The 14,154-nt window shown below is 41.7% G+C and overlaps 1 protein-coding gene across 1 annotated transcript; it reads left to right on the top strand.

Annotated features, from left to right (window-relative positions):
- The first annotated feature begins 8,165 nt into the window (after positions 1 to 8,165).
- Positions 8,166 to 14,154, top strand: LOC115780141 (inositol hexakisphosphate kinase 2). Its single transcript, XM_030729157.1, has 5 exons — positions 8,166 to 8,734; positions 11,135 to 11,366; positions 11,487 to 11,665; positions 12,178 to 12,353; positions 12,527 to 14,154. Exons 1-5 carry the CDS (start codon positions 8,521 to 8,523, stop codon positions 13,112 to 13,114), a joined length of 1,389 nt encoding a protein of 462 aa, XP_030585017.1. The 5' UTR covers positions 8,166 to 8,520; the 3' UTR covers positions 13,115 to 14,154.

Below are 14,154 nucleotides of genomic sequence, written 5' to 3'. Positions count from 1 at the left end.
CATGCTCTCAAAGCACTTCACTGTAACTCTTTTCTGACAGCAGCCTTGGGAACATATGAACCTCTTTTATCCTAACTCATGCCAGAGTAAGGAGGGATGTGATGGCACTTTCAAATACATGCTTATTTGAACAGTATTGGCAGTGAGCCCCCCCAAAGCCAACAACAACATCTGGACAATATATTAAGCGTCTCATTATGGACTCCTGTAGAACAGCAGTTTCATGTGGCAGTAGGTTTATCTGCTGTAAACAGAAAACCTTTGAGCTTTTACTTTGGTGTGTCCAACTGCTGTTTTCAGGACCAAAAGTAGATGCAGCAGCAGAATCAATAGTAGCCTAGTTTAAAGCCATTCAGATGTGATAAAATATTGATGGTTTCTCACAGTGATCAGACTAGTCGGTCTTCAGTATTGAAGTCCAAACTGGCTAGGTCACTAATTAAACATCAAGGGGTTTACATGGCATGACTGAGTTAATTGCAAGTTGAATTCAGAACTAAGTGTACAAATAAGCAAATAAGCAACATGTGCCAACACCATACTTTGTGTGTGGAAGTAGAGGAGTCACTGAAGGAACTCCAAGGTTGAGGAACTCTCTTTCTTAGGAACTCAGTTTGCTACATGACAATCTCAAAATCACTTATTTAGCCCCACAGTTCATCTTCTGTTTGGATCCTTTAAGATCCATCACCCTTTAACAATATCTTCCAGGATTTCTCACTGAACTGTTGTACTATTTCCTAATTTCTAGGGAGTGGGATAACTTCTGGAGGTTCACATTCTTTCAAAGTTTGCAGTTCTAAATACAGTTAAATAGGTGACTGTGGATCAGCATTTTTGTCTTACCTCAGGGACAAAGCTTACAGCTGATTGTCAAAACTGTGTTTAATGCAGTGAAAGATAAAATCTTGTTTTCTATTTTTCTAGAGGTGGTGAAAAATGAAGTTCCGATTCTTTTTAGGTGCAAAGGTCATGACTCCTCGCTGCTGTGTGTACTTCGGTTTCCTTTTTCCAAGAAAGACGGGGTAAACAATCTCTCTTGAAAGTCATACTCAAGTCTCCTCCCTGCTTGAAGTGACGTAACTGACAGGGGCAGCATATACAAATTAGAGGTTAGCCAGTTTAATGGTTAGTCTGAAATTAGTTGCAAGAACATGGCTGCCTTTTTGTATTTGTGGAGCTGCCACCTCTAGACAGCCTGTACTTTGTATTGATATAATGTCATGGGGTTTAGATACAGACGGATTGGATTTGCTGGACTGTTATATAATACAGCAGGAGAAGACAGGACTTACATTCACTCCTTCTCTCTCAAGCACATACATGTGCACACGCACACACACCCAGAGACAAACACACACTCACACAAGCTGAGACACCACTGGTATGTGAGGGAAGTCCAGAAGCCCTTATATCTGCAGACTGAAAACAAAAACCTCGCTCTGTGCAGCCCAGTGGGAGGAGTCCTGCATTTGACTTTCAACAGATGATGTTTACCCCATTTTCCTGGAAAAACTGGTGTACACCACAAAGTGGCGAGGAGACCACTGCACACAGCAGGAGGACTCGTGTAAAGGCCTTTGCACTTTAGAAAGAATAAGAAATTCACTTTTCACCACCACTAGAACAAAGAGAAAGCATTTTATCATTCATTGCATTGCACACAGTTTGGACAATAAGCCGTGCTCTGTAATTGTTCCTTTAGAACTGCAAAAACTTTGAAAGAATGTGAACCTCCAGACGTTTACCCAAATACAAGAAGTTCAATTGAGTAAGAAATCCTCTAAAATTCTGTTTAGAGCTCAGTCACGCCTCTCCAGTTTAAAGTGCGAACAATGAGTTATTTCCATGTGCCCTAATGAACTTGAGCTTCATGAAAGCCCTTGAATGGTAAATGTATCCCTGCACTGTTTGTTTTGGGACTCACTCTTCAGCGTGCACAAGCCAGAGCTCAGACTAATCATGCCTCTTGTGTTTGGGCGTGCACATGTGTGTGCATGAAAATCAAAATATTATGGTTCTGCATTTTGGCAGCCATAAGCGCCACGTGCTCTTTTGTGCAACATGTGGAGAACTGAAGGAGTGAGTCTGTGTTAGTAAAAAACTTTTTTTTTCTCACTCGCTCTCAGCGTACTCGGGTCATATGGAACTTGTTAATGTACAGTGAGGTACAGGAAGAGCCCAGTACAGCAAGTCCTGCAAGACTACATAGTTCAAGTCAGATTATATAATTTTGACTGATTTACGTGGTTGGAAACTCCACTCAGTTTCACAAAGAATGCATTTGTGAGATCAGATTTTAGTTGAAAGTGGAAGGCAGTTAATATTTATGACTCTCCACTGCTGTTTTGAGAAAGCAAAACAGAACATACAGAGATTTTCAAATTGCATCGCATTTCGTGATCCCAAATAAGTACCCACTACTTTGTTTATCTGCTGAATGAGGTATTTCACCAGCATGAAATTGAGTTAAGTGTGCAATGTGTTGTGTTGATTTGTTTTACACTTGTCCTGTTTCAAGCACTGAGAAGCATGGCTTATGACCACAGTGCTTGTACTGAATCTCCATGTAGTCGATTAGCATCATCGTGGAGGAAGACAGATGTTGATTTGTTCTTTTTCAGGGTAGTATCCTCCGTGATTGTTTGCATTATGGGAATCTTGCATTGTTTTCATTTAATTATGTATCTGTGTGTGTGTTTGCATGTGCGTCTGTTGCTGAAACCACGAGTTGTGCAGCATGCTCCTAAATGGTGGAGGAGTCAACATCTATTTGGACTGTAGATGCATAAAAGCTTTTAAGGGACTGAATTTTAAAAGGAAAAAACAAAGAAAATGTGCGTACAGTTAAAGAAAAATGTGTTTTTTTAAATCAGAAAGTCACATATCATATGTTTCCTGTATCACAAAGGTGACATTTATTTGCAGCAAATTCATAAACCCAGCCTGCGATGAAAAGTTTTGCAGTTTTACAAATATATTCAAAAAGATTTAGAGGCTTGATGACCTGCAAGATGAACACTGCTGTCACTGAGCTGCAGAGCAGATTTATGGGATGGTGAATGGTTTACAGGATGTGTTAAATGTGATAGGATGCCCTAGCTATAGATGCTCAATAATTCCCTTCCAGCACTGATTTATTCTGGTCCATTTGACCGAAAGTGACCCCTCCCACCTTTAACTTGAGCAAAATTTGGATGAGATGGTCATCGAGTCAGGATGTGGGGCAGGGACAAGAGGGATTTGGGGTACTGGCAACTCCCTGAGTCAGATCATGTGAAACAGACTTGGCTTCTACCCAAATCCCACTTGCAGACAAAACCTGGCCACCTGGATCCTGGACAAGAAGTATAAAATCTGACCTGATTTCTCTTTCAGGACTTGAGGAGCTGGTATCATTGTAGGCCATTAGTATAAATCTTGTAGTTTATTAGCGGTCAGGAGTCAGAGGCAAGGTTGGGCAGGGGCAGGAGTGGTGTGGGGTGGTGCTGGCTAGTTTGGCAGCATGTACGTGAGAAAAAAAATGTGTCAGCTGAACTATAACAGATCACCAGACAGATGCTGCAAAAGCATAGTCTGAGGCCGACATGTCCTATGTGTTCATGCTTACATCTACAGGTTTATTAATAACAGTGTCCAACATAAACACCTTATTTTAATTTTCTATCATACACTTTGAAAAAAAAAATGGTAATCCTACTTTTCAGTCTGCATCCTCTCCTAAATTACTCCAGTCGCTCACATACACTCGAAATGGTTCCCATGGTGATGTGCTACTGCAGGCCTAGTGCTGATGTACAGCACGTAGAAACTAAGCCACAACAATGAGACAATAAACACGTCCCGTTATTTTCAAAACAGACATGTGAGTCACGACAAATACAAAAATAAACATAAACTTTGACACTACCAGTGATCTGTTTGACCATTAGTCACTCCTTCATAGATATTTTCCATGCCTCACGTTACAGTGTGACATGTTTACAACAGGACTGTCCATACCTTTCCTTAGACTTAAGAGAAAAAGTCAAGTGTTTCCTGTGGGGGGGAGGCTAGGACCTAGCTGTTTGTTAACAGAACGTGTATGTCTCATAGCATAGCATTATCTCCAACATCAGCCTGATGGGGGTGCAGCAACTTTAAACACTACAATTATCTGATGTCAAGACAGCTGGTGGCTGAATGCATTTGTCTCCACCAGTTGTAAAGGTCTTTGCCGCCATAGCTCAGTGCACCAAGTAGCTTACTTTGACGCACATTCACACGCACCTGATTTTTATCAGCAGTGCATCCAGTTTCGCTAAAATTACATGAATGTAGCTCTGAGAAGCACATTGGCTTTAAATATGTGACCTGTCCACATAGCTGATTAGCGTCATTAGTGAGGAGGAGACCAGCAGCATGAACTTTTATGGGGATAAACCATGCTGACAGCTTCTCCCCCTTTGTCATACCACTGTAGTACGTGACTGTGCTTTGGTATAATGGACTCCATGTAGCTCCAGGAATGTACTTGAGGAATGTGTTAGTGTACTTGAAGATAATGCCGTTGAATCCGTGAGGTTGCGTAGGTGCTCACTGCGGTTTGAGAAACTGCACGTCATATTGACACAAGGCCATTTCCAGCTCAGATCTTGGATTACTTGGGATACAATATCATTGGCATTTTGATTCAGTGTAGTCAAAGTTTTGTTTGTTCATGTGTCCATTTTTGAAGATTAAAATGAACTTGCCCCTGAGAGCCACTGGCAGAAGAACTATTTTCCCCCAGTATCACTCTGTGTAAAGAAGAAAATCTATTTTTTCACTCATTACCTTCTGTCCTTGTTAAGCACCACGCCATAGAATTATTTCTAACAAGGCAATAAAGTTTACTGCCTTGCTCATGTTTCAGTATTTACAAGAAAATGCAAGGCAACAGCAGAGGAAGTCTTATCACTACAGTGGATAATTTATTTACTGAATATTGCCTTGACTCACGTTTTATGCTTGTATTTACTGTCAACCAGGTGTTGTCATCCAGGAATGTCATGTCATTGCTGACAAATAAACAAATTTAATGGTAATATGTGCATTTGAAAATATGATTTGTGCTCTTAATTATGTTGACAGATCTACATAAACAAACAGGTGCTTCAGTTTTATTTTTAGTGCCTTTTATTCCAGTCTAGACAAAGAGAAAGGCAGAAGGAGCCATATGAGGATTGTGGGTGGCAGTGGGGAGTGCAGGAATAAACAAGGTTGTCCTTGACTTGGCATTGGCTGTCAGCGTGCCAACAGCATTCATCACTATCAACACACAGAGCAGAACCAGTAAGCTCCCCTACACACCCGTGTCTCACTTCCTCACGAGACTAGGAATCACTGAGAGGGCTTACGGACTCGCTGGAAAATAGCTGGTCAAATTAGTAGCATAATACTGTTGCGATTTCCCCAAGAAATTAATTTCAAGACACAGCCTTGCTTCACGGCAGTGCAGGCTGCAGTATAGCAAACTGAGCTTGTTTGAGCTTATCCTTACTTAAGTGTCAATAAGGGTCAGTTTGCATCATTGAGCTGTAGCTGTCCAGTGACCTGAACTTTCCCTGAAATAAAAAAATATCTGTCATCAGTTTGAGTGACATCATATATTACTTAGATTAATACATTAGACAAATTGAGCCAAACTGTAGACAGACAGTGATTGATTAGCTCATTATGGAAGAACAATTCTCACATTCTCTAGATGAAACTACCTGCAGCTGTACATGTATCCTCTGTTGTACTAATTATTGTTATCTCTGACCCTTTGAAATTTGCATTGCTTTGATCAAACCCACTATTTCTGTCCTTGGCCTTAAATATTTAGCAGCTACATACTGATCCAGGCTGTGTCCGTCCATCCTTTTTCTTCTGCTTATCCAGCGACTGTGGGAGGAAGCCAGAGTAACTGAGAGAACCCACGCAGACATGAGGAGAAGACACAAACTCCACGCAGAAAGACCCCAGCCTGGATTTGAATCCAGGACCTTCTGGCTGTGAGGCAACAGTGTCAACCACCAACTTGTTTGACTGTTTTAATGTAAGGTGTATTACCATGACTATAAAAACTTGCCATTAATATCAGACACAATGGGTAATAATGGGTACTGAATTTAAAAGTTGCTGCATTATAACAGACTGTTTCACTGTTTCATTGGTTAATATACTGATGCATTTGTTTAACAAGATTTCTGCTACATCTCTGGTGGAGAGAGTGTGCAGTGATTCCTGTGTTTGTAGAAGGTCGAGCATTGTGTGATGTGCATGGAGGGAGCATCTAGAGATTGAATCACTGCTCTGATTCACAGCTGGATTGTGGGTCCTGTGGCACAGCCAGGATCTCTTTTCCTGAATCCACGGAAAGCTGACATGACACTGATGCACCACTTGACGCCAACGAGACTACGCTGTAAAGCTTACAACTCATTTTGTTTAAATACCCACGTAATTTCTTGCATCCTCACACTGTGTCTACTGTAATGTCATAACTTGGGGCATGTTGCTCCAAAAACCTGCTCAATATGGTGCCTTAACAGATGTTCAAGTTACCGACACCATGTGTACTACTACACTTACACCTGCTACCCTATGAATCTCAACTTTTGAACTCCAAGCTAAGCCATGTGGCCAACAGTTTACCACTTCGCCTCAGTACATCCAAAATAATTTCCATCCAAGATAAAGTGTCAGATAAGGTGTTTAATTATTTGATGTATATATATATATATATATATATATATATATATATATATATATATATATATATATATATATATATATATATAAATGTGTGTGTGTGTATGTGTGTGTGTGTGTGTGTGGTGGATGCAACAATAAACCGTACTGTTATTTAGGGAAAAAGTTGATTCTCTCTCTAGAAATGTCTTTTATTTTTTTCCACAATAATATTTATCAGCTGGTATTCATGGGTTGGATCTAAGGAAGAGAGAAATGCGAAATGCAAAAGAAGTTTGGGATTTTACACGACTAGACTGGAAAATTGTTCGGTCTTATAGCTAGCTTAAGTAGCAGTGGCTTTCAGTGTTCTTTCATTTTTCTCAGTTCCTCAATTTTTCCTTGCAGTTGTTGCTTGGACACAGCTCAGATGCCACACAAAACCCACTGGAGGAGCTCGCAAGAGCTATTTTCATGTGTGTGATCTTAGCTCTGTAAAATCAACAGAGATGGTTTTGCAAGAGTGCTGGTAAATGTTTTTTGGCACGTTCTTCGAGTAAACAACTTTCCCTGAAGTTATATTGGAGAAATGGATTGTATGCCATTTTATTATTGGTACCCGATGAACCATGGTGGCCCTGATGCAGCCTTGTGTGTCTTTCTTTTAATGCAGCTCTATTTTTGGTCTGAACTTGAAGCCACATTGCCAGTTCTGTGTTCATCTTAATATAAACTTCAAGACTCTACTTCTAAGGCATAGCTTAATGCTGTTTTGGCAAAACACAGTTTCAGCCCTCACAAGACATGTGTTAATAGATTGCATGGACTGCTGCAAGTTGATGATGTGTTCCACATTAGTTACTGACTTCTGGTATCCCTGCTTTAAGAAAAACGGTCTCATAAATAAATTGATAAATACGTATTTTTTAAATTAAAGACAGAGCCACCTTGCATATTCAACATCTAGATTTCACACCCATCACATTTATAGTGCATTCCACTCAAACACACTTTCAGTGTTGCCCTGAGATCACTGAGATGTGAAAAAAGTAAAAAAAAAAAAAATCAAAATCAAAGAAAAGTGTGAGAACAGTTTTGATTTCCTGCTTGGTTTGGTGCTAAATTCACTGCTTAAGCTTGGGCCCAGTGAAAATAACAGGACTAGAAATGTAAACTGCAGCCAATCTCCGAAGTAAAAGCAGCGATGAAGCCTGCAAGTAAAGTGAATTAAAAAAAAAAAATCTTCAGTGTTATGTTTTTGTGTCAAGCATTTTTCATGTTCTACCCTCCCCCATGTTTTCTCTCCTTCCTCTTTGTTTGCTTGATCCTCTCCTAGGTGCCTCGTCTCCTCCCAGCGACAGCTGCGTGTTTGTGATTGGCTGGTTCTAGAGAGGGGTGGGGCTTGCTCGCTGCTTCTGCTGTTTTTCTAGCAGGCGGATCAACCCAGCTGTCAGTTTCGGTAACAGGAGACGACGAGTAGGGTTGGACCTTACGCTGCTTTAAAATCTTCTGGCAGCTTTTAGGAGCTTTATAATCATTTTTTTATTATATGTACAAGCACAACGAACATACAGCTTAGCGGGTGAGCCTTATAATTTGCTGTCCAGGAAGGAAAATAATCGGAATTACGGGATTTCGTCGCTAGCTCCGTCCTTCCTGTTCAACCCTTTGTTTTTCACGGCTTCGTTCAAGTAGGCGAGCAGCAGCGCCCCCTGTGAGCGAACAGGAAACGGCCTGAGGATAGGGAGCCAAACGAGCGGCCGAGCTTCTTGCCTCCCGTTCGACGTGGGTCCCCCCAGCACAGCTGTCCGATGCGGAGTGAAGATGAGTCCCGCTCTGGAAGCCCTTATGCAGGCGGACGGGACTCCTTATCCCGGAAAAGGGGTGATGCTTGAGCCGTTCGTGCACCAGGTGGGAGGCCACTCTTGTGTGCTACGGTTTGGGGAACAGACAATTTGCAAACCCCTCATCCCCCGAGAGCACCAGTTCTATAAAAGCCTCCCACCAGAGATGCGGAAGTTCACCCCTCAATATAAAGGTGAGTCTGTGCAACTCAAATATGAATCGAGTAGCATGTTTGTTTTCCTTCTAGTGTGTTCTTCTAGTGTGTTCCTACAGTGTCTCTGTGCATGCATTGTGCAAGGTTCTCGTGGGTGCATTTAATAATGCATTGCAAAAAGAAAAAAATGTCTATCACATTCAGTTTTATGCTTACGATTGAGTGCTGCAATGCCTCAAAGAGCACGGTGTACAGAACAGCACTATAAAATGTATGTTGAGTATTTATAAGATGAATACATTGGCTTCAAAATGACTTGTACACAGTGTCAGTCGTGTTGAAGCTTTTGGCAGACACAACTGCCCGTTTTCTTTATATAACCCTTGTGTGTGAGGCAAGGTTTCAGGTAGCATCAAACCTGATGGATTGACTTCCTGCCAAGAGGATGAGTAGCAAGAGGTCTCTTGACTGTGTCGCGCTTTTAAGGCAGCTATAGTTTCAAGACGCGTATTAGAGTTCCACAGCAATCAAAAATAACTGGGACAGATCACCAGAGTAATAATTTGGAAGTCATTTGAGAAGATTTCCTGGTCTGGTTTCAAGGTACCTGCGCACAAAGAATCATTTCACCCACACAGACTTAAAATTGGAATGTTATATTCCCTGGTTGCGTTCAGGGCCACAGGCTCCCACAGTTAACCCCATAGACAATTAGACCTAGTACATGCTGATACAGAGATCTTCAGGCTTTTTGACGCGATGTGTGGTAACTGACTCTTCAGTCATGCAGCATGGGGCTATAAAAAGCTCCTGGATAAGGAATGGGATGTGAGGAGCAGATAGTATAGTAGACGTCTGGGGCCTTCAAATGCTCAACCCCACTAGCATTTTCCAGTCTTACATTTAACATAATGATGAGAGAGGGGGAAAGAGTTGTGTTCTTCTCAAAGAATGTAAGGTTTCTTATTCTTGTTTGGAGATAAACGTATCTCAACAGTGTCTGATGTGTCAGGGACATCTTGCAGTGGGATTCTGAATTAGGAACATTAAGGCTTTCACGAAGGTGTAGATGTAGATTAAGATTAAGTTAGGGATAACTTGTATTGTGTAGAAGAAATGGTATTACAATTTAATGTCAAGGTACTGACCTGAAAAAAGATTGGACATGAACCTTTTGTACCTTATAAAATGATCGTAACTGATAATGATGTATAATTCAGTTAAGTCTTACTACTGTATTATAGTCAATTTGCGCAACTAGGTTGTAATAATCTCATTTGATATACCTTTATGACTAATTTACTTTTATTGAAAGAAACTGGGTGACTCATAAGTTCCAATGCTGGCTGCAATAGTGTGATGACAGTGCATCGTTGAGCCACACATTCCTTCAGAGGCGGGGCTTTCTGCAGAAGGATGACGTCAGTGCGCATGACATAAGCCAACCCTCCGCCTGCGTAGAAAGATGGATACCATGATCCCCTTAACATGCAAAACCAGTTCCGTTTATTTCCATGTCCATTGTGTTTACAGTTATAATAAACTGTCATTTAATTCTCTTGCTCGCTGGCTGGTTTGTAATGAGCCCTGCTGCTTATTGTTTTGTTTCATCTCTCATGTAACTTGGATGTTGGGTCCAGATCTGAAACATTTCCTCTTTAACAGCGCGACCGCATCCCTCCTCCCTCCTTCCTGTCTGTGCTTAAGCTGTTTCGGCCACTGCAGCTGTGATGTTTATTCTAGGTGCAACACCTCCCCCACTCTGCCCGCAATACGCAGGTCCTTGTAGGGAGTTTTATTGGGGGATGGGGGGGGTCGGCTTTGGTACCTTTTTGTGGATCGTGCCAAAAATATAGCATTGGCATCAAAGTTTATTTTTTGTAGTTCAAGGGTTTCCAGAAACATCCGTTAGTTTAATTTCCCTTCTCTGGAGTTTTCTTATCAGTTTGTCAAATTATGTTGTTATCAGTGGAAGCATAATGGGATGATGCATTTTCAAGCATACAGTAGCTGTATTATTTTATTTAAGAATGTGGAATATAAACATGGTAGATGGTCTTGTTACTTAATATCTATTTTGGTTATAAAACCATTCATTGTCTTATCTGTGTGTCCGATTCATTGTCATTTGACACTTTAAACTGTCACAGAGGATTGTGAATGAAAATGTTTGGAAGTGGTTTAATAAATGCCTTTCTCAGCTTGAACAAGTTCTGTTATATTTTGTAAATCTTTCACTCATCGTGGATCATATATTTTTGTTTGTTTTTTTTAACTGATTTTATGATTTAAACCCCTCAGGTTTTGTGTTTTGGTTTCCTGATTTCTGAAAGCATCAATGCATGTCACTGTGTTGTGAATAAAGATATTTTGCAATTTTAATTTGTAAATGTAACAAACAGGGACATAAAACATCTTCTCTTTCTCTCCCACGCTCAGGTGTAGTTTCAGTCAGTTTTGAAGAGGACGACGAAGGGAATTTGTGCCTCATCGCCTACCCACTCCGCAGTGAATCAGGGGACCTGGAAAACAAAGACCCCTCAGCAGACTGTGAGCCCAAGAGCAAGATGGTGAAGTGGAGCAACAAGAAGCAATCCCCTTTGGGGCTTGAGAATGATAACTATGGCAAAGATAGAGCTAGACACAGCCGTAAAGAAGACAAGATCATGAGGTGAGGATGCTTGCTGCTGACACCTTTGTTTTTTGACTGAAATAAGAGTCTTGATGAAGACATATTTATGAAGCTCAGTCACACCAAAGCTGAGGACTTTCTGTATTCTCTCTTTTGCAGTTATAATCGCGATGAAGTTCAGCAGCAGCAGCAGCAACAACAGCAGGCAGATGTTCTTTATTTTAGCCTGGAAAAAGGCAATGTGGTGGCACAGATTAAACACAACCCCTGGAGTCTCAAATGTCATCAGCAGCACTTGCAGAGGATGAAGGAGAATGCAAAACATCGTAACCAATACAGTATCCTTTTACTAAACATGGGAATTCTCAGTGGGTACTGAAGTGTACAGTTATAAAGGGACTGGTCTCAGTTTATAATTCAGTTCAATTTTATTTATATAGTGCCAAATCACAACAAACAGTCACCTAAAAGTGCTTTATATTGTAAGGTTAAGACCCTACAACAGGGGTGCCCCATACGTCGATCACAATCTACTGGTCGATCACAAGAGGAGTGCAGGTAGATCGCACAGAACTCCCAATGAAGTTGGGGAAAAATGTAGATCTCACGGCATTAAAAGAAGTAGAAGATGGATGATAAACTGTCATCCATCCGTTTCGTTAACACTCTGTGCATGCGCATTTAACCACGCTAGCTTTGCTAGTAGCTCGCATGCTGAAAAAGTGTGGGCACCCCTGCCCTACAATAATTACAGAGAAAACCCAACAGTCAAAATAACCACCCTAGGAGCAAAGCACTTGGTGACAGTGGGACAGTTTTTGTCATGTGATCCTTGACTCTCCCTTCACAGAATTTATTCTTTTAGAAAACCTGACATGGCGCTATAGAGTACCATGTGTCTTAGACTTGAAAATGGGAACTCGACAACATGGAGATGATGCCTCAGAGGAAAAGAAAGCCAATCAGATTCGAAAGTGTCAGCAGAGCACATCTGCATCTATTGGAGTGCGACTTTGTGGCATGCAGGTAATGTGTGTGTGTGTGTGTGTGTGTGTGTGTGTGTGTGTGTGTGTGTGTGTGTGTGTGTGTGTGTGTGTGTGTGTGTGTGTGTGTGTGTGAGAGAGAGAGAGAGAGAGATCTTTTGTATTTTCTTGTTTATGAGAAGCTGAAGTGCTTATGTTGCTGTCTGACCTCTGCAGGTGTACCAGTCAGACCCTGGCCAACTCATGTTCATGAATAAATACCATGGGCGAAAGCTGACCCTTGCAGGCTTCAAGGAGGCTCTTTACCAGTTTTTCCACAATGGGCATCGCTTGCGTCATGAGCTGCTGTCTCCAGTTCTGCGCAGACTCCGGGAAATGCAAGCTGCACTTGAGGCCTGTGAGTCCTATCGCTTCTACTCCAGCTCCCTGCTCATAATCTATGATGGAGACCCTCCCAGGACTCCCACTAGACCTAGACATAGAGGTGGGGAAGAAGGTGATGAGGATGAGCCATCTGATGAGGAGGAGGAGGAGGAGGAAGGAGCCTTTGGTTTCTCTCGTTCCTCCTCAGCGGGTGTCAGTGCTGGTGTGTCAGGAGGGAGCAGCAGCAGTCGCTCATCCCACAGCGGAGGAGAGGCCAGTAGCCCTATGGTGGATGTACGCATGATTGACTTTGCTCACACCACCTGTCGCCACTATGGAGAAGACAGTGTAGTGCATGAAGGTCAGGACAGTGGGTTCATCTTCGGCCTCCAGAACCTGATCACAATTATCTCCGAGCTCGAGGATCACAGTGCAGACTGAAGCTGCACTTTAGCCAACATGACCTAAATTTTAAGCGCGGGAAGAGCTCACTGAGCTGAAACCCTGCTACCCCAGGGTGTGTTATCCCTATGCCTACGTGGGGCTCTGCTTGGTGGGAACGTTGGATGCCTCTGGGTGAGGAGATGGTCGTACCTGTGGTCTCACTCACCTTCCAGAATACGGGGCTCCCTGTGCCCTTCTTGCACTTTTCTGAGACTGCTCCTTTTTGTTTTGTTTTGTTCTTTTGGTAACACACCATAAGAGAAATGTAGTGTGAGAGAGGTCCCTCAACAAATGCAGAGACTCCTGTAGCACCCTAGCCCCCCCACCCCTCCTCTGGTACAGACACAGTTCTTTAACTTCTCTCTGAGAGAGAAAGCCTGAGGTAGTAAACATTGAAGTTGTAGGTAACTAGGAGCCTGTTGTGGTGCTTTACCTGTGATACTTTTTTGGATTATGCTTGGACTGCTGGTCCCCAACAGCACAACACAATCATAGGGAAGCTGACTGTACAAGCTGACCTTGGCTGGCTAGGTCAGCAGCCTTGTAGCAATTGACAGGTTGGCATCTTATAAGGACATTTTATTTCTCTTAAGACCCTTGTATGGTTTAAGTGTCAACTAAGCACTTGGATTTACACTTTTCAGTGGAAGATTATTATTTAGTTGTATAAGAAGGGATTTGCCTTTTTTTGATACTTGTTCTCTCCTGTACTTATTGCCTATAAGCAAAATACTTTTTGGAAAGGGGATAATATCCTTTTGTTGTCACTGTCTTTGTTTTCATCTGATCTTCTCCTTTTCATTCCTGAAAATTTGACTTGACAAAGAGAATATATTGATTAAAAACACTAGCTACAGAGATTAGAGACTATTTATTTGAAAGGATTGTTAAAATGTAAACGAGTACATTCCATATTACCACTTTAAATGTTACGTCCTCCTTATACAGACTTTGATTTCTTTTGTTATTGGAAGAACTCTCTTGTATACCTGTGTGTTAACAGTGTCTTGACAATAAAGGCATTCATTGAAGTAAAA

This window comes from Archocentrus centrarchus, chromosome 5, assembly GCF_007364275.1.
Source record: "Archocentrus centrarchus isolate MPI-CPG fArcCen1 chromosome 5, fArcCen1, whole genome shotgun sequence".
Taxonomy (NCBI): Eukaryota; Metazoa; Chordata; class Actinopteri; order Cichliformes; family Cichlidae; genus Archocentrus; species Archocentrus centrarchus.
The sequence above is the reverse complement of the archived record's forward strand: the minus strand, read 5'-3'. Positions and strand labels throughout refer to the sequence as shown.